Raw genomic sequence first — 25,601 nt, 5'->3', positions numbered from 1 at the left:
TGCTGCTGCTGCTCTGCTCAGCTTCTGTCCTCAGTTCTCCTGTGATCTGCAACCACCCTCTGATACCATGTTAGAATTTCTAAGTCTAACCCGTTAGAAACCCTTCATGTACTTTCTGATTTATTTCTGCCTACTTGTTCCGTTAAATTAACAAGTTATTTACCATGTAAATACTGAAAATAAATACAAGTACATGCTCAACACATTATAGATCATCAACTGAAGGAAACGAAACAAGCACACAAGTGACACCGTTGTTTTTGAACCAATGTCCCCGAAAAGACCCAATGCAGGAAAATCGGTGCAGCTATCTGAGGGTTTTATTATTATGTAGTTTCTGAATACAATCTGGGTGCCAAAACCTGCTCACCCGACAGAGAATAATCTCGACAGTAGTACTTCTCAGTCGGAGACAGATGTTTCCGCTGAAATCCCGATAATCACTCCAGCAGCCTCACAGCTCCAATCTGCCCCACGAAACCCCAGCGTCAGCCTCTAGGGACAGCGTCAGCCCTTTCTGGCACAACGTTTGCCCAGCATCACTCTGGCTTGGCCTGCGTCAGCCCTCTGGCCCTTTGCATCACCCACGTTGGCCCTCTGAGGCATTGTGCAGCTCTTGGCTACCTCTGCGTGAGCCCTTGCTGGCTCTGCATGAACCCCTGGCTGGTTCTGTGTCCCTCACTCTCGGCTACTGTGCTGATCCTCCTAGTGCTATCTCTGCCTCTCTGCTTTTGTATTCACTGCCCCTCAGCTGCAACTCTAATTACTCTCTCGACTTCCTCAGCAAACCTAGCCCTAGAAAGTCGAAATCTTGATCAACTCGGTGTGTTCTCCAAGTGACCCTCAAGCCTCCTCTTATACTTTTCTCGTTAACAAATCAATGGCTAAGATTAGATCTGGCTTGATCCATGACTTTTGGACCATTCTAACACAGTTTTATATTAATTCACATTAATATTTTATTTTCCCTAAGTTTAGACTTAGGGACTTCATTAAAAATATTTATTATTTTAATATCTCCCAAATTGTTTAGAATCTGCCCAAACCCTTTCTGAGTATTGGAGATCTCATGTGCCTTAGCCTCTCCAACAATTTTCGTGGCTAGAGCACATCTGATGCTACGCCAAATCAACAGAAGCATCATTTCCCAAAAATCTAGGAAGCAAAGTGTCTCCGAAGCGTCTACTAGATATATATATATATATATATATATATATATATATATAATTTTTTTGCATTTATATTAAAAAAACATCCAAAATACCAAATTAGTTGTAGAAGACATGAAAACGTGTATAATTTTACATAAATCAAGATAGATATGGCATCCATTGTACATCAATGATTAATTATTCCGGCATCAACCATCTACAATCTAGATTCCTCTTCTCTTGTCTAGCCTTTGCCTCTACTTCAATTCTATAGGGATTTTAGTCAGCATTGCCTAATTTTGGTAAAACAGCTTAATCCCAGCCTTATAATATGGTAGAGAATGCTTCACATGCCTGATCAATGATTTTGACTTGAGTGAAGGGTACATAATTGCTAAGGCCATGACAAAGGAGTTCAACAATCAATAACACCAATACTGGGGGGGGGCGGGGTTACATATAAGGCTTGTTGCTCTTGATTAAACGCTTATCACATGCCCTCATACATGATATAATCCAATGAAATGCCACAATCCCATTGATCCTGAAAATTGTTAGGTCTGCTGAATTTTGAATGGGATATGAAATTCTATTTTCTCCATATGAAGTCTGATGAGGTTGGAACCACTCTCAAACATCCCGAGTCATTTCATGGTAATGTTAAAAATTTAAGTAAAAGGATGGAAATGAAAGATAAAGGAGAATGTCAATTTTACTTTAAGAATTTAACATTACCATTAGGGAGCACCTTGGGAATATTCGGAAAGTGTAGTTCCTCACAGGACAGTTCGAAATTTCCAAAAACAAAAAAAGCCCCGCAAAACCATTCACCTTCTCTCGGATTCGCGATGGATACACGCCCAAACCTCCACAGATCTGCACCCGATCCTTTCCGGATCTGCGGATCGGGCAGTAGGAGTCGTGGATCGGGGCGCTATGAATCCAATTTTGCAGGAATCACCAAAAAAAAGACAATCCGTGGATCCGATTTTCCGATCCGCGGTTCCGCCAAAGGATCGGTGGCACATTCGTACTAGACGCGGATCTGCCTTTGGATCCTTGGGCGGAGGGGGAGGCACGGTTCCTACAACACTGATCAAGACAATACTAACATCAAGATGGCATCCACAAGTGCTAAGTCTCCAATGTAAATGTCTACAACACAATGTCAACAAGTTGTCCAATAAAGATCACCATCGACAGGCTGGTCACCATACCACAGAAGACAAGGCTTGGATAATAGACTTCCGAAGTGGCTCAGATCTGGATCATTGGCTTCAGATCATAAGTATAATGAGCAGATCTTGAATCACTGACTTCAGTTCATAAGTGTAACAAACAAATCTCGAACCTATGACTTCAATTCATATGTATGAGCAGATCTCGAATCACTAATTTCAGATCATAAATGTAATGAGTTGATCTCAGACCTCTGACTTCAAATCATATGTATAATGAGCAGGTCTTGAATCACTGATTTTAGATCATAAATGTAATGAGCAGATCTCAAACGTCTGACTTCAGATCATATGTATAATGAGCAGATCTCGAACATCCTCTGATAGGAGAGCAGATGAGTAAAGTATGTGTGCTCGAATTGCATACCAAGGAGAGTGAATTAACCACTCTATATAGCCATCATGTGATCCGAATGAGAGAGTTTCAAGGCAAGCCAACTAGCCATCATGTGAGTTTCTAGGGAAGTCGAATTGACCATATAGAAGAGCCAGCCTAGCACTTGTAGAGCCACTTGAAAATAATAATTTCCTTCTTTTCAAAAATACATTTTTGACCAAATCAAAAGCATGAAGATCATGCTAGAAACAATAATAATTTTTTTCTCAAGTACAATGAAAATACATAATTTTATGAAGATCGGCCATAGCTACAATTTCACCAAGAATTCCCCTTGTTTACTTGGTGGAAAATGGTCACAGCATCTGCAGAACTCAATCCCCTAACTCACTTTTGCAAAATAAGGGTTACTAAGAGCAATGTGGAAAAAGTCGAAGTCGGGATTAATTCGGCAAGGGTCCAAAAGTTGAAAAACTCGTCAAAGTTGGGAGTTTTTTGAAAAAGTCCGCAAAATTAAAAAAACACAAAATTATCCATTTTTATTTTATTTTTTTTAACATCTAGAGTATCCACAACATCAAATAAATGCATTTCCACAAAAACATGTAAAGAAAGCTAATATATAATATGTATATGAAGTCTAATGCTACATCACATATCAAAATAGTGAATCAACTCCTGAATTTTGGGTCCTGTCTGAGTCTCAACTCTCAAGAGTCAAAATCTCAACAAAAAATATAATAAATGTATATCATGAGTCATCTAAAAGTCATCAAGTAATCAGTCACTGAGATCCTCTTCCCCTTTTAATTTTTGTTTCCGCTAATTGTATTAAGAAATAATTCATGCATTTATTCAGTAGATTGTAATCTGCTTGGGTAATAAGGTGTCAGGTGGTAGGTCCAATGAAAATTAACAGTGAGTATCACAGTAGATGTAAAAATTAACGCTTGGTGACTCCAAGCTGCTTATTTTCTGAGAAAACAGTAGATGTCAGATTACTAACCTAGCCTTGGCATCTATTATTCAAAAACTCTTGGAGGTAAAATCCACTTCTGATACATAACCTTTGCCCACATTTACAGGAAGTTCACCACTAAAGAAGATTCCCTTTCAAAACGTGCTCTCATTGCAGGAAGGATCTTTCTTGTCACAAGATTTCACAGGTACTTTGTTCTTGTCTAAAAAATGGGTTCTTTTTTGAGGCACTGGTTTTGTTTTTTTGGACAGGTTGTTGCTATTTGATCTTCATGACCTCCTCTTTGTTGTTTCTTCTAGAAGCATTCAACAACTGTAACAATGTTTTTGATGGTGTGGGGTTCTTTCTACGGAACACTGTTGTATGCCTGTCCTTTTGGTACTTTTGTAATCTTTTGAAGGGGCAGTGGGTGTTAGAGTCTGGATCACTGAAAGCCTGGAGGCTTAGCCAATGTATACTTTGCTTTCTAACTAGAAATATGAAGTATAAAGATTTGTTTTTTGTTGGAAAACAAAAACATATCTTAACCTCAAACTAACAGATTACAAATGAGACTGCCATGCTCCAAGAAGTATGACAAACAATACAATGCAGTAACTTGAAAATGCATGGATGGAAGCTTCAATTTACAGTTTTTTCACCTTTGCGGCCTCTTTATCCGCGGCCTGGGAAGGGAGGCAGACTTTTTGGGTCGACTCCCGATTAAATCGGGAGTATAAGGAAAAAATCGGGATTTTTTCCTTTGTGAAAAAGTCGCCAAAAAGTCGGGGGATTAAATCGTTTAGTTCAAAAAATCGCGTTTTTAGGATTAAATCGGGATTTTTTCCAGACTTTTTCCACTGACTGAGAGTCAACCAAGCTAAACTGCACTCAACTAATTGAAAGCTCGAATCCAAGAAAAGTAGCCCTAAGTGGGGTGCACTTCTCCATGAGCAAAAAAAGATCAAGAGTTCATAACTAAAGCTTTTAGAAGGTGAAAAAACACTAACTTCAACTTAATTTCCCATTCCCAAATGACTTGAAACTCAACCCCAATGCAATACAACATAAAAGGTACTAAAACATATGACCATATTCTACAAATCCCAAGGTTAAAAATCGATCAAAATTTTAGTCTCCGACTGCAGCCAAATTTTACCCACATGATGTACTCAACATCATGTATCCAAAAATTTAATTATCTGAAAATGAGCAGAAATTATATTTTTAGACCTAAATTTGACCAAGACCTTGACTATCTCGAAATGCCACAAAAGAAAAAGTACATGCACATCTCTGAAAAAGGTATCCAAATCTACAATTGAATTTTAGGAAAGATAAAATTTCTAAAAATAGAAAATTTTCAAGATCCTGAACCTTGAATATCTGAGAGTACCCATTTGGAAATAAGAAAAGATAAAATAAGATAATTTAATTGATGTCCAACTACTAAAAAGAACAAATGTCATCAGATGGGTTCCCAAAACTGTCATCAACTGTTGAAAAGACCAAGTTTCTAAAAATAGAAACCTTCTAAAACTAGCCAATTCAAGAATCTTAGAGTGCCCATCTCACTATCCACGTCCTCCCATGCATACTCCAAAATTAGGTTGCATGTTAATCATATGCATGGGGCAACTTGCCAAAAATAGATTTGGAGAACTTGTTAAAAATAACACTGGATACACTAAATACCTATGCATTTGTGTACTAAAATGCGCTTGATATGTCATTGAATGTTCCGGCTATGAACACCACCTACAAGAAACCTGTCCAATCCTCAATGCTTGAGCAATAAAATATCTACAACCATGTGTTGACGCTAACTTTAGCACTCATGAAACATTGACATTGAGTGATGAACTCAAAAATGGTAAGTTCATCTCCATCAAGACGTATCCACAAATTGTCGACACTGACACATGAGGCATCAAAGTTGAAAGATGGACTTTTGACAAGTCCATCCCATAATGTATCCATGAACCATCAGCTAGATCAGCAATATGAATTTTCAAGAAATTCATTGAGATATATCAGGGAGTAACAAAAATATGTGCTTCTTATGTTGGATACCTGGAGTATCAGGGGAGGCTTTGGAGCTATTGATATGGCTCTCCAAATCAATATGGCATTTGTCCCTTGTGAAAAGAATGAATGACTAAATTATTAAATACTCATGACTAATTGAACAGGAATATGACTATTTCCCTTATTAGTTATTTATAACTATGCAACAAGATGAATATTCACTACAAAGCATGTGAGCCTTACAATCAAAATACATAAAATATGTACATGAAATAATAACTATTGACAAAAGATCTCCCTCCCATAAAATATACTCGCCTTCAGACCTACAAAATTTAATAAAAAAAGCCTATACAAGTGGGGCTTCCTCAATCTTTTGCTTTCCCTGAAGATCTTATAATCAATTCCCCAAAATCATGGCCACTCCTTGGTGGTTATCATCCTATATTGCATCACCCCACTCATAGTGACAGATCACTCAATCAACAAGCCCAAATCTCGGTCCCCTTCCTCGTCCTCAACCATCACAACCAACAAGGTTTGACACTATCTCTCCCTTATGTCTCGTATAGTTGTGAAATCTCCAGTCTTAGTGGCTCTAACTCTATCATGATATCTATATTATCTCATCTTTTTGTTTTTGTTAGACTACTATTTATAGCTCTTGGACAAATACTTGGTTCTCTTTTCGCATCTTTTTCTAGAATTGTTATTGGAGTTGATTTCCCACTCCCACATTGTAGTTACAATGCATAGACCTTTTCGTCCCCTTGACCTACTTTTGTGGTCAATTGTTGGACATTAATAAAATTATCTTATTTTATCTTATTATCTTATGCATGCTCTATGCTGTTCTAGAGGCACAACAACCTCAAGGTGTCCCCTAGTCCCTAATCTGTACGAAATGCAAAGGGGACATCCCAAATCCTCGAGGGAGCGTCCCTTATGATACACTAATATAAAACACAAGCATATAACTTCAATCTAAAATATGCATCCTAATTTTGTAAATTATGTTATGTAAACATTAATGAAGGGAAACAAACAATGTTCCTTCTCAAATTATAGGTCCATAGATGAGAAATGGATTAAAATTTATTTGTTCAAGCAAGCTAGTGAGCAATCTCAAACGATAAGGTAAGGCAAAACTAGATGCAAGACATTAGAGGATGAAATGTCAGATAATTGATGGAGCTTGGCTTAGATATGTGCAAGTCATATGAAAAACTCATTTATATTTTGGCTTTATATGGTAGTATATGAGTCATAAAAATAGTTCCTAATTAATGAATTGGTAGGTCATGCACTTGCTGCAAAACACCTCAAGAAAAGACTAGCAAAAACAATAAATCTAAATATTCTCCTCAAAAGAATACAAAGCAAAATCAAATAACAAAAGTGCTATTATTAGTGTTATGCCAATTTACAGCATGCTTGAAATAGTATTCATTCTCTTAACATGCATTTATATTAGAACAAACAAAACAATAACAATAGTGCAGATAAGTCAAGCATTGAATTGCAACTTTGAGATTATGGTCAAATACAAAAAGCACAATAGTTACATACCAATTATATGAAAGGGCTATAGAAGGCACCCCACAAATGAAAGCCTCTCTGGCCCCAGCAACCGTCCCAGAGTAAATACTGGATTAATCACAAAAACGATAACATAATTATGGATACTGTATCCTACAGATCAGGACAAGATATTGACTATATTTTAACAAGATGGTAATTTTTTATCATACAAGATGGTGCCTTCTAATTAAATATTCATGGAATATACAGCCAAACATAAGATTTATCTCAACAATATGAATAACACCATTTGCAGCCTCATTAGTGACATTCAACCAATGTTGAAAAAGTTGTACATGAGAATAAATTGATGGTGGCAAAAAATCAGAAAATCTGTAGGAAGAAACCAGAATGAATATGCAAAAAAATGACAAGCATCAAGAACAAAAATATTTAAATTTTTCTCATCAGCAGATTTCTTAGAAAAAAATTCATGATTTTTTGAAATATTTTTTTCTGAAATACAAAAAATAGCAGGGTTTGGAAAAAAATTAAAAACGTGCATTTCAAAAAACTACAACTCCCAATATTTCATGACAATTTCATGGCATGGAGAATAACAGGAAGAAGTCAGTAATAATATTGAAAACAAAACCTGAAGTTGTCCAAGTTTGTGAGAGGCCTGTTACCCACAAAAAGTGGGTGGCCCAGAGGAGATTTTTTTTCTCCTCTTTTGACAGCGAGCCAGACAGCCGCCCTATGATGGCCCACAAAAAGCTATACATCAGAGCTCTCCACCATTTGTTCTGATCAGTACTCTCTCCCATCTGCCATGCTTCTTGAAGGTGGGTTATCTATCGAAAGGTACAATAACCATTATTGTAACCATGCGCCTTAATTTAATGTTTTGGGGCATATTAATACAGATCACATGTCAAGCTGGAAGATTGACTGCTCTTCGTTGTACCCTTGCTCCCATGCTTCACCACAGAGGTTATCCTTTGCCCCTAGTCTAGTGTGACCTCTCTTGAAGTCCTTCCTTCAAGACGGGCACTAATAGGAGGCACTGATTGAAGTAGTGTGCCTGAGGTACTCCATACTTACCACACTCCATGTTTTCCTTATTATCCACATCCATTCTTTGGGTTGTTTGCCATTTGTCATTGGGATTGGCACCTTATATCCTCATCAGAGTCAAGGCCCAAAAAATTTCCCTAATAGGTTGAGCAGCTGAAAGAATGATAAAAGCATAAAGCCACAACTAAAGAAAAGAAAAATGCAAAATATGGCTAGGACATAGTAATGGGCAAAATCCTAGCATGAGCTCTACCCCCCTCATTGTTGAAAGATGTAACTAGGTTCAGTCTTCATAATGACATGTAATTATGATTTTATGTAAAGAGATGTAAATAAGAAAAATGAAAATTATTATATTGACTTGCTTCATGGGTTTCATGAGCAAGGATTTTGTTTTTGAGTCAACACACCCATTGAGAGCCTTTAGGATTTATTTGTCATCTAGTCATAAAATAAAAGAGTCATTGTCATGTAAATGAAGTCATGTTACACTTTGTAAAAGGTCATCTTGTCTATGTAAAGTATCCTCCAAAGAACTTGTCGCCTACAAACATTAAAGAAGCTGCCAGAACAAGTCGGCCTACCTCCAGCTGTCAAGTCGGCCTAAAGACCCAGAGAAGAGGGGTATAAGTAAGGGAACTCGGCCTCCATTCTAAGCATCAAGTTCGAACTCATTCCCAGCGAAGAGGTGCAGAAAGAAGTGCGACAAGAGGCAGAGAAAAAGGGTTTTCTCTAAAGAGAAAAGGACACTCTTCTAGGGTATCAAAGGAAGAATCTTCTGGGGCAAACAAAGTAGAAATCTTTTGGAGCAGTGAAGAAGAATCTTCTAGGGCAGCGAAGGGATATCTTCTGGGGTAGCGAAGGGATATCTTCTGTGGCAGCAGTATCTTCTAGGGCAACGAAGCAGGAATCTTCTGGAGGCAGTGAATACAATTCTTCTGGGATAGCGAACGAAGGAATACTCTAGAATAGAGAAGTAGAGACCGAGTTTCTCTAGAAGACCTAGACACCAAGATTCTCTAGGACAATTGTGAAGGTATAGCATAAGAAGTAGAGACCGAGTTTCTCTAGAAGAAGCAAGAGAAGGAAGAACAAGGAAGACTAGGTTGGTGACAAGGTTCTTGAAGAGGATATTAGAGTCAAGGGTCAGTGTCATGGTCTTGGTACTTATCAATTAAAGATCTAGAAGAATAATTTTATCGGGTTTTCCTCTCTACGGGTGAAAGGTTTTGGCCCTAGCTGGAGAAGCCTATATTGTGTGTCACTTGTCTCTATTTCGGTAATCGTCTTGATGAAAAAGAACACACTAATGGACTAACAAATTGAAAGATCATAAGTAACTGAAGAACAAGCATATCACAAGCAATTATCAAGCAGAGAAATTGTTAACATTGAATGCCCTAGATTTCTCAACACTCATTGGCCATCACCCAGTTCCTCGGCATCCCATGCTACATCATAAAAGAACTCTTAAATGTCCCAACCCCGATGAGGAAGAAACTACTACATCTTTAACGAATATTGGAAAACCATAAAGCAAGTGTGGTCTCCTAATCTATTCAATCAAGAAAGATAAATCATCAAAGTAAAAGGTGTACTAGAGGGGTGGAAAAAGAAATCCGAGGAAAGAGGTAACTCATGTCTCCACAGTTGCTCCATATTCTCATTATAATACTCAAAGATGTTGGACCACCTCTAACTGATGCCATGGTTGTGGCCATCTTCCTTCACATAATGCCCACTCCATCATCATCAATATCACATGCACATACAGAATGACGGATCTACTATGAAATGTTTTCCCCTTAGGGGTTGGAAGCACCTAATAGGGCTAGAGGTATAATCATCCCTAACACAAGTGTGGTAACTTGCTTACAAATATTGAGTGAGCTAGAAAGACATCGGAAGGAAAGGTTTGTGTGAACTATTTTTGTGCCCCTAATATTGAATATGGCTTGTAATGATACGTTAATGGATTTTGTCCTTGATGATGTTGATCTCACTTGATCTTGGGGGTGTGTTTCAGGTGGTTCATCACTCATTCAGCAACGATCATTTGAAGGGAGACTTGATACTTATCCAACACCTTTTAGAGTTCATTTTGCCTATTCTTGAGAGCAAATATGACCTTGTAGCCCCAATGTTTCCCATGTGAGATGGATGTTGGGCTTCAATGGGACTCCACATGGTTGTACCCCTCCTATTACACGTCCATATGCTAAAATGCTGCAACAGGAACCCAAGGCGATGGCTTACTGAGATGTGCCCAACTTGACCCAAGACGTCCCCAAGTTGTCCTTGACCATGTTTGATGGATGTTGCCCTGTTCCAGAGACTACATGAGGATGCTTATTACTAAGATGACTTGGGAGGGCTAGGACATCGTGCGCATGCCCCAACACTTGCCTTGGAGCATGCCACATCATCTCCACATGCATTAGAAGGGTGACATAAGCCTTCTTTGAGATGACATCATGGTAGACAAGGCGTTGTTTAGAGATATACGCATGCACTTTGATGATCTCTTGGAGTGAGGAGTGTTGTCCTTTCAGATAACCTAAGGTCAATTGGTTATGCCAAAGCATCTATAATGTTTTGTTGATTTTAATGATTGGATGACCAGTGAATTGTTTATAAACAAGTGCTTTAAACTTAGAAAGATTCTTAATAAAATAAAAGGTTGTTCTTTACATGCACATGGTTATTTTGATTTTAGCGGGATGGATAAGAAGAATGTGTAGAGGTATAACTGATTTAATATTCAAACTGAGTATTTAATCATTTATAAGCAGAAATCAAGAAAACAGTGTTTCCTTGATCAACAAAATATAATTAAACTATTACATAAATCTAGTGTAATTTAAGTTCAAAGAGGAATTTACAATAACAGATAGTTCTGCAAATTAATCTCTTATTTAAATTACAACTTCACAGTGGATTCAAAATGAAACTGATATTCAATTAAATTTTAAATCGGATGACTGTAAAAGAATTAATTTATATGAAGAAGACATAATGAAAAACTAAGATGAAAACAACTCACTGAGAGACAGACCATATGAGGCAAATCCAGAATCTTTTATTATCTCAAAAATGCTCCAACTTAGTACAAATCTGTGTGATAATTGGTTCAAGGGTTCAACCCTAAATACTTTAACAGAATGAAGTATTTAAACAAAATTACAAAAATATTACAATAAATGCCTGAGTGACACGACATTCTATTATTAACTTAGAATTAACAGAAAAAGAAGTAATTCGATCAAAAGGAATGAATGTAAACATCTGGCCCTGTTATGAAGGAGAGCAGTTGCTGAGTGGCCACTATTCGGGTGTTGCACTGGTGAAGCTGACCTGTCCTTTAGTCCTGAAATTCACACAACTTTTCCCACCGTTCTTCATCTGGAATAGCTATCTTGGTTACCTTGTGGTAGATTTCATCTACCTCAGTATACTGAGCAAAAGTGGGTTTTACAGTAAAAATATGTTTTATCTCATGTTGAATAAAACTTATGTTGTTGATGGCTTCGTAAAATGCTCTGCCTGTCATAGAACCTTTGATGTTGGAGGAATTAGTTGTATCCTTGGCAATGTCCCGAAGCTTCTTCATGTAGTCTTCCCTGGTCATTAATTTGTCATTGATTACAAACAGTGAAGGCAAACCTTTCTTGTTCAATGCATCAATCCTTGTGAAAAACCTGTTGACTTCTACCTCTAAAGTGTGACACTTCTCTGTCAACTGTACAACCAAGTTTTTCTTTGTTAGAACTTTATTCACCTCCAGGATGGTTTCTGTTATGTCATCCACTCCTAGATCATATAGCTCATATCTGTTTTTGGAATTAAGGAACTTTATGATGTTGTTGGTTGTAGCAGGCATTTCTCCCAGTTGAGCATTGATAGTGGCAATGGTCTGCTTTGCTTTCTCCATGAGTTCCTTCTGCTCAAAAATAATCTGGATACATGGCCAGATTTCATCTATTTCTTCAATAATATTATTCCAGATGATTTCTTTAACATGACCCAGTGTAGAGCCAATAGAAGACTCAGTTGCTGACTTCTTCCATGCCTCTATCTGATTTTGAGCTCTCTGAAGCTCTACTGCATGAAAAATTTCAGTTTTTTGGCGATGATCCTCTAGAAGTTTCACTTGATCCTGCAATATTTTTATCTCTTTAGTCTGGAGAGACATGTTTTGTACTGCATTGGCCAACTAATCTACAACATCTCCTGTACTTGTTGTAGCAGATATGGCTGTAGGAATGGTTGTGATAGGAAGTGCTTCCAAATGGACAACAGTCTTTTTAGCAGCTTTCTCCTTTTCTTTAATCAATTTCTCCATCTCTGTCTCCATTTGCTTCAGCTATGCACTCTGCTCTATGATGAGCTTCATCATATCTTCCTTTTGTGTCTCTGTCTCTTCAATATCCTTGGCCAAAGGATCTTCTGTAGCTGGCAGTTTTAACTACTTCCTTAATGCTGCTATGTCTAAATTCTTTTTCTTCACAAGTTCCTCTGCAGCATTGATGTTTGAAGGGTCATAACCTAGTTTGATTACCAAGTCCTCCAGGGTTTTAATCCTGGTGTCTTTGGCAAGCGCAGAGACCTTCTCCATCTTCAGTTGTGATTGGACATTTGCTAAGGTAACCTGCAGTTTTGATAAACTCATAGCAGTGTTAGTAACAGTTGAAAATATCATTTCCCCAATCTGCTTATGCATCTCCATTTGGTCAATGGGATGTATATCTTTTACATCAAACTCAAAGGTTGTCTTCTTGTAGTCTGATGCTGCCTTGGGTTGGGGAACTTGTGCTTGGAGGAATGCCATTTGCATTTTTCCTTTTTCTGAATCAAAGGCTGACAGCAGCCTGCTTTGAGCACCAGAAGTCTGCTTCCAGAACTGGTTGTAGGTGTTAATCTTCAAGGCCTCATTCCTGACTTTTATCTCCTTGAAGATGTCCATTATACTCTTCTCTGTTTCCCCTGAAGTAGATGTGTTGGTCTGCATAATTTGTTGTTGCTCCTGTGAAATCGTGGAGGTGGTGGGAGATTGTGTTGTCTGATCACCCACTAATGAGGAAACAAGTGGCTCATTAGTGGTGATAATGGTCTGTTGCTTTGAGTCCTTGTTGAGGCTTAGTTTGGAACTAAGCTTGGTCTTCTTTCTATACATTATCTTAAATCCTTCACTGAAAATGTCAGTCCCTAAAGGGGACTCTTCCTCTCTGCTTCTCTTGGCTATTTTCTCCTGCATGGTAGGAGTCTACACTGTAGATGATGATACCTGTTGTTCTTCTACCTCTTGTAGGGTATTCTCAACCCATTCTAGCTGATTTTTGTATTTCTCTATCTCTGGCCTGGATGTGTGAAAGTAAGGAGTAGACTTGGTTTCTACTCTTAATTTAGAAATGATCCCTAATGGATCATATGACCAGGTAAAGCTAAGGCTGAACTGCATTTCCTTCAAGAGCTTATTTGCTTCTTCCCCTGTTGCCCTGCTGTTGCAAATGAAAGGGCCAATCTGTGTTTTGATTTTAAACTGGGACTTCTTCTTGGCAGCAACAAAGTGGATTTCATCCATATTGATCATCTGTCTTATGTACTCCAGAGCAAAAATCCTCATTGGGAGGAATTTGGGCAGCTTGTAAGGTGCAAGTTCACATCCAAATATTCTCAATTCTGTATAGTTCTCGTAGAGGTACCAATCCCCTGTCTGAACTTGATCTGATAGCTGCAACACCTTTCTTATTTCCTCACTAATCCTTGGTTCTATCCTGCTACTCAGAAGACTGATTGCTAGATGAACAAACATCTCTGTAAACTGTTTATATGTGTACTCCTTATGTTCCTTCATGACCAATGTAGTCCATAAGATGATTGACTGTTGGTTTCCTTTTTCATCCAACTTTTGTAAGGAAAGGTTGATGTTGTCCCCCTAAAAGTATAAGAACATGTAAACAAACACAAAGACATATTTGAATACCTCCTCAATTGGAAATTTGATAAGCTACTGATGAATTCATTCTGCAAGAAATTGGTTGAAGTTAAACACAATGGAGGGCTTAGAATCAGCAGAGAAAATGGACAGAAATCCTATGATGGCCTCATCTACCCACTAATCAGAGTAGTAGCCAAGGAGGTAGGAAACAACTGTGATAATCTGCTTGGCTCTCTCAGGGAAAATAGAGGAGGGATAGGGAGGATTTTTCTTTGGCAGTGAAGCATCTTCTGTCAAGAAAAGTTCCAAGGTTTTGGCCCTCTTGGCAAAGTCCAATTTCTGGTATAGTTCAATTAGTGCTTCATAGGAAAATGGGGTAGCATTCTCTACTATGGGGGCCTGCATCATCTGGTCTATGGCTTGAGGAGTAATGGTAAACAAAATTTCTCCAGTGGGGGTAACGATGGCCCTTTGGCTTGGAAAATATGATGCATGACACTTTCTAATAAAATCTGGGGTACTGTGGGTACGAGGAAAAATGTAGTGGGGTAAATTAGACTCCCACAGTTGGATATCATCTGACTTGTCTATATACTTATCCTCGAGCCAACAATACATCTCAAAAAGGTCGAATTCATAGAGAGTCTCATGGATTTTATAGTCTCTGTCAACGAAAGGGACGTGATGAAGATCTATGGGAGGATAGATCAAAGGATTGATAGGTTCCTCTAGTCCTTTGTCCTTTGGAGGCATCTTGGCTAAGGCTAAGAACATGAATGAAAACTGGATTGGGAGTCAGGTTTTGGAGGCAAGAACAAAGGCAATAGGCTGAAAAGAATGAGGGAACAGTGTCGCTGGCAGGTAGAAATAGTCGAAGTTTTAATCCAGCAACCTGTAATCAAATCAATAACAGTGATAGTGCATGAATTCAGTAACCTGTTAACCTGTGAAAGGGAGGTTTATATAGCAGATTTGGTTTTTTCGTTGAAGGTGGCGCGGGTCCGTTGAATTAACAGCTAAACAATTAATTGCTTAACGGGTTAATTCTGGAGGGAATGGTTATAATTGGATGGAGTAAACGGCGGATGACTTGGCGGAAGGTAAGTGGCGGGAGCGCAACGGGTAGGAGAGCGGTATCAGAAGTGAAAGAAAACATCTTTTTGGAGGGAGGAGAGAGTGGTTAACGGTTTCACCCGAGCGGGCCGAAAAACTGTGTTGATGACATGTAGGGAGGGCGCGGTTTCGTATCCCGCCCATTTCAGACCTCCCACCCTCCCCCCCCCCCACCGCCCCCGACAGTAAAGCTCGGATGGCGAGGGGGGGGGGAAGTCATATGAGCCGTCGGATCTTGGGAGATGGGTGAAGATGAAGTGAGAGGTGTCGGAGGGTTAACTTATGACGTGACAGGACACCAAGTGGCGCCGACGGGAGTTAAATACTTAATGCGTAAGGAAAATGTGCGATATATGAGGGATAAGTGGGTGGAGGAAAATGTGAGCGGAGGGGTAATGTTGGGATTTAAAACTTAGGGATAGGATTAATACCAAAATAATTGATATATAAACCTTAGAGCAAACCTTTACTCTGCCTTTTTTTTCTGCACATAAAAACAATATTTGATAATTGACTTGTGGCGCATTTTGACAAGCAACCTGTGCATTTATAAAAACATGAAATGAAGCCTTTCTTTTCTTTTTGCTTCCCTAGCATTTTATTTTCCTTTTGGCGTCTTTATTTAGGGCAACTAACACCTAACTTTTTATTGATATAGATGCCTATAAAACATTAAATTGACCTAGCATTTTAACTTTTCTTTCTTTTGCATCCATATCCTAACTTAACATTTTAAAATTATTTTTGACTAATATACTAACTTATCAAAACCAGATGATGTTACAACAAGGAGCACTCATGAGCCTCTTTGTCACTTGCTTGATGGAGATTGTTCATTTTGAGAGGTTGACATCATCATGGAGAGCCTTTAAAGTTTATTCCCACATGTGTGGGGCTATTTTGATGTATTTATTATGCTTTCAAGCTATGTTCAAGTTGGCTTTTGTGACCTTTAGGCCTAGTTGAACGCTCAAGTAGACTTTTAGTGCTTTACTTGTAAATTAATGAACTGACTTGGTTACCCTCATATAAATAGAGGGGAGTCACTATCATTTGTATCATCACACTTCACATCACTTCTCTCTCTCTGAAGAAGTGAGCACTAATTCTTTCGTTTTCTCTTGGACACAATGTGATCTTGGTGGCGCGAATTGTCATGGGAGGGATATTTTTGCATGACGAGACTTGTCTTAGATTAATGGAGTGATTCTTGTTTGAATAATGTAAGTTTATTGCTGATTTACTACCATTTGGCATGCAAATTTCAAAAATTAGGGTTTCTTTATGCCATATTAAAGTGCAATGTCTTTTATGAAATCTTGTTTCTTATGCTTTGCAAAATTAATCTTTCAAAAATCCATCAAAGGAACTTTGTGTAAGCCTCCTTTGATCATAAATCTGCACTTAGAGAGAGTCACTACGGTTTCTAAGAGAGGCTTCTAAGTCCTCCACCCTCCTAATCTAGGTTCCTCTATCATTGACCTCATCATTATTGACTCGATTGCCCAATTCAGAGAAGGCACTAGACTAGCTTGTGGAAGTCATTTAAATTTCTTCTTTTTCTCTACAAGTTATGGTAACTAGGGTTAGAATTAGCTTAAATTTGCATTTAATAGCAATTTATTGTCTATTTATTATTTCCCTATTCAAAAGGATTGCAATTAATAAATATAAAAAGTCAAAATCTAGCACTAATAGCATATTATCACCCAAAAATTAGGAATGTTGAAATGTTACCTGCTAAGATCTTATCTCCTCCTCTTTGTTTTTAAGATCAAGAAGTTCCAATGCAAAACTTCGCTAGAGGGGTGGTGGAAGCCAGCTTGTATCTTGCTTTCATTTAGCTGTGTCTGTAGAGAAATGTCCTCCACGACCAATTTTGCTACTCTGTTCCTAAGTTCACAGACCTCCATCCATAATGCCAAGTTTGATGACTCCAAGCATTCTAATCTTGTGGTCAGGGCCTGAATAGTGTTATTGCTTCCATGTGTATCGAAGTTTAGAATCCTGGTGATTGTCTTGAGACATCATTGTGCTTGAACATACAATGCACCATGTCTTAAATGACTTGATTCTTTCACTTTGCAACTCTGTTATATTCTGATCTGTAAAATATTGTGATTTGTGTCTTCGTACTATGTTTTCTACAGAATAATCGAACTAATTTGATTTGTGTTCTCCACCTCTATCAATCTTATAGACTTTAGAAATCTGACTCTGCTTTTCAACTAGATCCATCCATTCTTTGAAAGTTTCAAATGCCTCTGAATTTCTTCAAAGAATGAAAGGACCCAGTTGAAAAGCAAAGTGGTAAATTTCTAAAGTCTATAAGATTTGATAGTGGTGGAAAATACAAATCAAACGAGTTTGATTCATTCTGTAGAAAACATAGTCTAATGAGACAATTCACAATATTTTACACAGCAGAATATAACAGAGTTGCAAAGGGAAGAATCGAGTCATTCAAGACATGGTGCACTGTATTGTCAAGCACAAAGATGTTGACAAGAAATTTTGTGTTGAGCCCTATAATTGCACATTATATCTGACTAATACAAATCCAACTAAGGTTGTCTAGAATGTTATACCAGAAAAAGAATGGAGTAGTCGCAAGACTACTATTAAGAATCTGCATACATTTGGAAGCATCTTTTATATGCACATTCCACAGGAGCAGTGTGACTAGTCAAAGCTATCTAATATAAGGTGAAAGTGTCTTTTTCTTGGGTGTAGTGCAAGGCATATCAACTATGGCACTTAGAGAATCAGAAATCTACAAGAAAGTGCAGTATTGTGTTTGATTAAATGTGCATGGCAGATCTGAGAAGTTTGTTGATGCATAAGACATTCTTGTTGCGGACACTGTTGAAAATACTGAATCATCTGACTTCACATAAAAAACTGAAGAGTCTACTACAGTCTAAAGGACACCCAAGTGGTTGATGAAAACACTTGAAGATTCTGATGAAAAACCTAAAACTTCCTAAGACGTGATGAGCAGAAGACATAAGTGAATAGAGAGAGCAGAGTAAAATAAAGTGAAACTCAAAAGAAGCAAGCAACTGAAGTCACATTTAGTCAATTATGCATTAACGATTGAAGTTGTTAGTGTAAAACAAACCCAAACCTATGAAGAGACAGCAAAGAAAGCTACGTGGTTTGAAGATAAGCACTTCAAGATTGATTTTATAAAGAATAGAACCCAGAGTTTGGTTTAGTTGCCAGAATATTAACAAAAAAGGCAATTGGTAGCAGATAGATTTTCAAACTAAGTTTGATGGTGCTGTTCAGAAGTACAAGATGCAGTTAGTAGCCAAAGGCTATGCACCAAAGCAAGGAATCTACTATGAAGAAACTTTTGCACTTGCTGCTAAGATGACAATCATGAGAACTTTGCTAGCTATTGCAACATTTATGATTTAATAGATGGATACCAAATGCATTTCTGAAAGGGTGGATAGATGATGAAGTTTTCATGGAACAACCGCTTGGACTCGTGGAGCCCTGTAAAGCAAACTTTGTTTGTAAATTATGGAAGAAAATTTATAGCTTGAAGCAAGTACCTAGAGCTTGGCACAAATGGATCAATCAGTATTTCAAACAAGCAGGATTTTGAGGATGTGAAGCAGACTCACATATCAATGTGAAGACCACTACAGATGGTAGATTATTACTAATAAGTTTATATGTTGATGATTTAAATGTAACATGTAATGTTGAAGTTGATATTGATGAAGTGAAAAGGACCTATTACAGAGCATTGACCAGCAGCAGTTTTGACCAGGTTTGACTGGAAATTTGACTTGTAATGTTGGCACAGATTTCTAAACAAAATTCTGATTTGTAAACCTTGCTGAAAGGACAATTTCTCCTCAAGAAAAGTTGTTGGGTTCTCTCCCAAATTGGGTTTCCCAAGGTAAAAAATATTGTATCTATTGTGCATGGCTACCTATCTACGATCCTTAGATTCCGCTGCATTTACAGTCAAGATTTTGTGTGTGTGATTATTCAATGATAATAGTGGCATGAAAAAATACCAATTGAAAATTCATTAGGATGTAATTATCAGATCAGAAAAATGCATTCTACTGCAGATGCTATAAAATTTCAACATGGTATCATAGCTTTGTTAAAGATCAGCCATTGATTTCAGCCTCAGATTTCAATATTCAGCAGCTTGTAAAGATTTCAGATATCTTGTCAAGATGGTGCTTAGTCTCAAAGTAGAAGATAGGTTGGACGGTGCTACAAATTTCTGATCTTCGAAGGCTACAATACTCCTTGGCTTGGATGAAAATGAGATTCAGAATTATGTGAAGGAAAATGTCTCAAAACTAGGTGTTGAGGAGAAAAACAGGCATAAGAAGAATGAAGCAGTTCTAGCAGTCAGCCTCCCAGCCTCCCCCATAGAAATCTACGCAATTTTCTCAGTTAGTCAATCAGGTGTGTTGCATGTCAGTCCTCAAGTTGCTTTTGGTTTTCAGCTGACATTTTTCTTGCCATGAGTGCCGCTCTGTCTCCAGGCATCACAGGTGTTCATTAGTCTCTCAGCAGTACAGGTACAATGGCCTCCAAGAGAGCAGGGTCAAAGGACGCCATTGAGAGTGCAACTGGAGATGTGATCGAGCAAGTGTCTATGAGCTTGCCCATCTATGAAGATACTAAGTTGTTCATAGACAACAAGATCAAGATCACATGGCAAGACATCAATGACATATTTTCAAGCACCTTTGAGGAGAATTTGGAGGACCGCAGAGTCTATGTCAACATACACAAGTCTGGCTTGTACCGGGTTGCATGCAGGTATCCCGCATTTCCATGTGCGGACATGATCCACTGGATTGTCTCGCATACTGATCCAGAGACAATGGTACTGAGCAATGTCAGTGGAACAGAACTTGCTACCTTCAAGATCACATGGCAAGACATCAATGACATCTTTTCAAGCACCTTTGAGGAGAATCTAGAGGACCGCAGAGTCTATGTCAACATACACCAGTTTGGCTTGTATCAGGTTGCATGCAGGTATCTCGCATTTCCATGCGCAGACATGATCCACTGGATTGTCTCGCATACTGATCCAGAGACAATGGTACTGAGCAGTGTCAGTGGAACAGAACTTGCTACCTTCAAGGAAGAGAACTTTCAGGAGATCTATCACTTGCCGCGGCCGGTGAACAAAATGGATTCACTCTTCAACAATCCCAGTAGCATTGCGAACTCAAGAGACATCCTAAAGAGCTGGGTAAGAGAGCCATCTAATTACAAGACGACACCCAACCAGGTATACAATACAAAGACACTGTGGAAGGCTTATCAATTATTGGTCATCTTTGCATGCCACTTTATATGGCCAAGAGAGTATGGAAACCTTCTCGCAAAGTTGGGTGATTGTGTTGGACCAGCAGGCGAACGAAGGAAGACCTTTCAACTGGTCCGACATGTTGGCTCTCCAGCTAAAGGGGCAAGTAACAAATGCTTGGCATCTGCCCAAGGGTCAACAAGCAAAGCTCTTCATGTCCGCCTACATTCTTGATGCAATCTGTGCCCGTCAACAATTCCCTGGCTTGGGTTGGGCATGGATACCTTCAAAAACCTTTGTGCACATCTATTGCAGGTTGTTCTCCGAGTGCAGCTTCCATGGAGTTATATTACAGCTATCAGACCATTTCGTCACCCAGCTATATAGGATGATCTTCAATCAGGATCCGCTTTGCATGTCACAGGCAGTGATGGAGGCATTGGTTAACATATCAGATTGGTATGCCTCACCCCTTGGCACCTTCATCCAAATGTATGGCACAGAGAAGGCTCCGCATGTGTTACCGAAGTTTTCCATGGACAAGTTGGTCATGCAAGAGGTTGCATACCACATCTCGACAAGGTTGTCAGCGAGACTGCACAGGAAGAAGAAGGCACCTTGGCCCGCTCTTCCTTTGCAGATCGGGTTGTATGAGATCTAGAGTCTCAAGCATGTTGAGGCCAAGATGGAGGAATTCAAGAGGTTCACCTTTGGCACCAGAAGTTTCAATCCATATGACCCACATTGCTTAGTGAAGGACCACTATGCGAGAGTGTATCATCCTTGGATCCACGAGGCATGTCATTGGCCTGAGGAAGACCCATGGAGATACTGCTATAACTCCTCAAGGCTCAATGAACCAGTCAGAGTGGTTGTAGAATGGTTAGCAGCGCACAAGGCAACAGCACTCAACAGGGCAACAACATCAGCAGCAGACCTGCACATGACAAAGGCAAGAGGAAGATTGCTGACAGCGCAAAGGCAGAGAAAAGCTGCAAGTTCAAGGCATATCCACTTGTAGTAAGAGCAGCTTTGGATATTAAGGAAAAGAAGCGACAGCGCAACAGAAGGATTGCACAAAGACAAAGGGAGAAGCAGAAACTGGAGGAGGCAGAGAAGAAGTTGCAGGAGGTGAAGCAACAACTAAGGGAAGAACAAGAGCTGCACAGAAGGGAGAAGGAAGCGCAACAGGAACAGGAACAGCAGGAAGCGCAGTGTGTACACATTGATGAAACTGCGAAAATATAGGTTATTGACTCATCACAGCTGGCAGATAGCAAACAAGGTGAGCAGTCGCAGGAGCAAGACTTTGCTCAGGAGATTGAACAGATGTTGGAGCAGATGGACACGGATTTGGTTCAGCCGGAGCAAGATCAAGATACAGACCTCATGCCCAAGGACCCAGAGGTCACTCCACAGGCTTCACCAAATCCGAGAGCAAAGCAAGTCCCAAGTGATCAAGGAGACATTAAAATCCTTGAGGACAATCCGAAAGCAGATGTGCACAACATATCCTTTGACGAGTCAAAACACAGAGTTGTGCAGTCACGCAGAGTGCCCACTCCGGATATCCATGCATCTCCTACGCATTTTCAAGAACGAGTGATCGTGTCCGATGTGCACAGACATCCAACTACATTGGCCAATGCTACAAAGGCATATGCCGAAGCCACCAACTCAAGTGTGAGATTCTTGATAGCTAAGAACAAGCGCATGGCTAAGGAATTGCAAGCGGCCAAGCAAAGAGAAGAGCAAGCTACAGCATCCACCAGAGCAGAGTGGAGGAAAGCGATACTTGATGAAGTATCGTCTCTCGAGACAGTCATGCGGAAGTTATACTTCAGGTTCATCACCGTGCATAAGTCAGTTGTCCATCTTAATGGTTGGCAGCAACGCTGTGCTAGGAGAGCACACATCTTGACAGACATACACACTGTTGTCGATCACATGCAGATATGGACAATGAGGTACAAGGGAGCCCCATTGTACTTGCCAAAGATGATGAAGCCAAAGGCAGTGGAGTTGAAGGCACGCATCTGGAGTCAGATCCGGAACTATGAGGAACTCCCACAACTCATCACCAACTTACAGGCTTCACATGCACGAGTGTTCAGGAGCATGGATGTCATTGTGCGCACGCATGTGATCCCATCCATTGGCACACTCACCGAGGTGAAAGCAAAGAACCAAGTCCGACTGGAGCTGGACATGTACTTCGAGCAGTTGATGCACATAGCCACCAGCGCAGATTTGTAGATGAGCGCAGACACTATGCACAAGTATGTTGTTGGTCCGGCTGCACTCAAGACCATGATGTGCATGCTACTTGACGAGTTGGATAGAGGTGCCAGATCAGTGTACCCGGATGCAACAGAGACAAGAGTTTGCTTTCAGAAGGATGTCACCACGGAGCACGCGAACACCATAGCAAACTACCAAGCTTTGCATCATTTCGCCACCAATGATCACCAAGAGGATGTCGACGAGTTAGTCTTCCTACCGCTGTCTGAGTCTCAGTGATGTCTTGTATGGCTTACTCAAGCCCATTTTTGTCTCACATGAGTACATGGGCAGATTGTATTGTAAACATGTTATAAAGTGAAAGACCAAGTGTCAATACTAGAATGTAAACAGCCATGTGTAAGTTCAAGAGTCATGAGGGTAGCTCAAGAATCACAAAGGGGAATGTCAAGGGTCACCCCACCCTTTGCTATATATAGAACCTCATAACTCATTGTATAGGGCTTTTGGGAGCCAAGCTTCTGATAGGTATAACTTAGAGAAAGCTTGGAGTGTATTGTAACGAGCCTTGGCTTCTCCACAGTGCAGAGCGAGTACATCTCTTTGGAGGAGCAGGCGGCAGTGACTGTAACGTTCCACTATTGGGGCTAGTGGTTGTCATGGTTGTATGTATGATTGGATCTTTCACTCTTTTAATATAACAGAGCCAACACGTTTCATGCATGTATTGTTATTGTAGTTCGACTATTCTGGTTACTCTAACAATGTATGTAGTTGTAACTTACGCATGTATGTATGGACTATTCCGTATATGTTTGTATGAATCTTATCGAAGCGTGTTGTTGGTTTAACTCATCACTTTGGATTGTCGACTATTCTGCTTTCCATCTTGTGATGTCTTTCAGCTCGTGTGTTCCCTTTCAAGTTGCGTACTATTACAGGCTTCTAAGGGGCGCACTCCTCTCCCCTTCCATGTGTTAGAGCCTTTCCATGCATCTTCCCTGACTTGCTGCAAGGTCACACCCTTGCTTCCAACAAAGACATCTTACTTACCTCTGCGCGCAACCGCAGTCAAGGCGATACCATACTACCCACTGCTAGGACTCCTACTCCAAACGGTTTGAGGTCTAGTTGGGACTTCTTACCGGGGAGATTCCCTGACATGTTGGCGGGTTCAGCACCGCCAGCACATTATTTGGAGGAGTTTTAGAGCAGGAGATTGTTGCTTGTGGGCAACACGAATTGCAGCTACCTGGGCCAGCGCAGAAACCTCTCACTAGGCACACGTGGGAGCTTGAGGAACGAGTTGGGGAGTTGGAGATTGCTGGGGGGAAATAAGGAGAACCTTGGGGAAGAATATCTAGGCCCTTTCGTGTGATTTGGGGAGCTTTTTTTGTGAGTTACAAGCAGGTCGTATTTTCCTGCAGCTGGAGGACGACATGGTATTTGGGGCCGAATTTCGGGGGTCAAAACTAGACCAAACCCTTTCTGGGTTTTGGTGGGGTTTGGGTGAGGAACTTGAGATTAATTTTGGAGAATTTTTTGAGCACCGAAGGTGGGGTTTCCAGCAATTTCTTTCCAGCGGACAGTGTTGATTTCTGGGGCAACGCAGGGCATCATCGAAACAGTTGATTCTAGCACTTGGGCTTCTTGTTTTATCACTTGGGTTTTGTCACGCTTGCCATTGAGAAAAGCCCAAGTGCACTCCTTCAACACTTTTGTACTTTGCCCCCAATTGATTAATAAAATGGCTCAGTTGGTTCATATTTCTAGAGTTTACATGGGTGTTTGTTGAATGTTTGAAATTGTTGGTGTTGTATTTGTTATTTGCTTTGCATATCACTGTTTTCCCTAATTAGGAACATTACAGTGGTATCAGAGCTCAGGGCTTGGCTCAGTCGTGGGGGGAAATTTCCTATGAATGAGGAGGATAGGCAGAACATGACTTACCTGAGGCAGAGGTACAGGAGCAAGGAAAAAGAATTGGATATTACACTTATACGGAGGCACGTCGGAAGGCAGTGGTTGTAGTCAAGATGGTTCATGTGCTTATGAACCGAGCTATGGCTAATGAGGAAGGTAGAGCTCATGCTAGGTTTTTGTCCACGTGCTAACTTATGTCCCGACCATCTTTTGCATTTTAATTTTCTTTCTTTTTCTTTTGTTGTGGCCATTATATGTTTTTCCATTCTTTTAGCTACAATTACCTCCAAGGAAATGTTTTTTGGCCCTACTCAAGGAATGTGGACATGAGGGTGCCAAATCCTAATGAAGCAATGAAAAGTTATACCCAAAGAATGGATGTGGTATATGGGACTTGTAATGTGTGGCATGGAAAGTGTTAAGTATGGTACAAGGGGCAATGAAAATGCTACCTCAATCCTGGTTTTCCAAGTAGTGCCCCTTCTATAACCTTAAGGCCTCAAGGGAGGTCCCACTAGACTAGGGCTAAAAATTAACCCCCCTAGTAAGGTAAGAGAACAGATTTACAGTCAAGATCGATCAGTCTTTCGGATCACCATTTTATCCATACTGAACGCCCAAAACAAACAGGCTTTAGCACCCAATTGCAAAATGATCAAAGTACCTTTTGAATAGAAGCCCACATTCATCCAAGTGGTAATGTCTGATGGTGAAAGATATGCGGTTGATGCAAATGGCAGAGGCTCATGGCATATCATCATCAAATAGTGACTG

General features: G+C 39.7%; 1 protein-coding gene across 2 annotated transcripts in view; it reads right to left on the bottom strand.

Annotated features, from left to right (window-relative positions):
* Window positions 1-25,601, bottom strand: part of LOC149157184 (uncharacterized) — a 349,833-nt gene that overhangs the window by 170,661 nt on the left and 153,571 nt on the right. For both annotated transcript variants that reach the window (XR_016262468.1, XM_089439187.1), the window contains exon 5: window positions 7,282-7,359. Coding sequence is in view for 1 of the 2 variants with exons in the window: in XM_089439187.1 (XP_089295313.1) it covers window positions 7,282-7,359 (78 nt within the window). In the remaining variant the exon portion in view is untranslated. The remainder of the gene's footprint in view (window positions 1-7,281; window positions 7,360-25,601) is intronic.

Source organism: Pinus tabuliformis, chromosome 9 (assembly GCF_031772625.1).
Source record: "Pinus tabuliformis cultivar Carrire ecotype Pingquan chromosome 9, CPIR1, whole genome shotgun sequence".
Lineage (NCBI taxonomy): Eukaryota > Viridiplantae > Streptophyta > Pinopsida > Pinales > Pinaceae > Pinus > Pinus tabuliformis.
The sequence above is the reverse complement of the archived record's forward strand: the minus strand, read 5'-3'. Positions and strand labels throughout refer to the sequence as shown.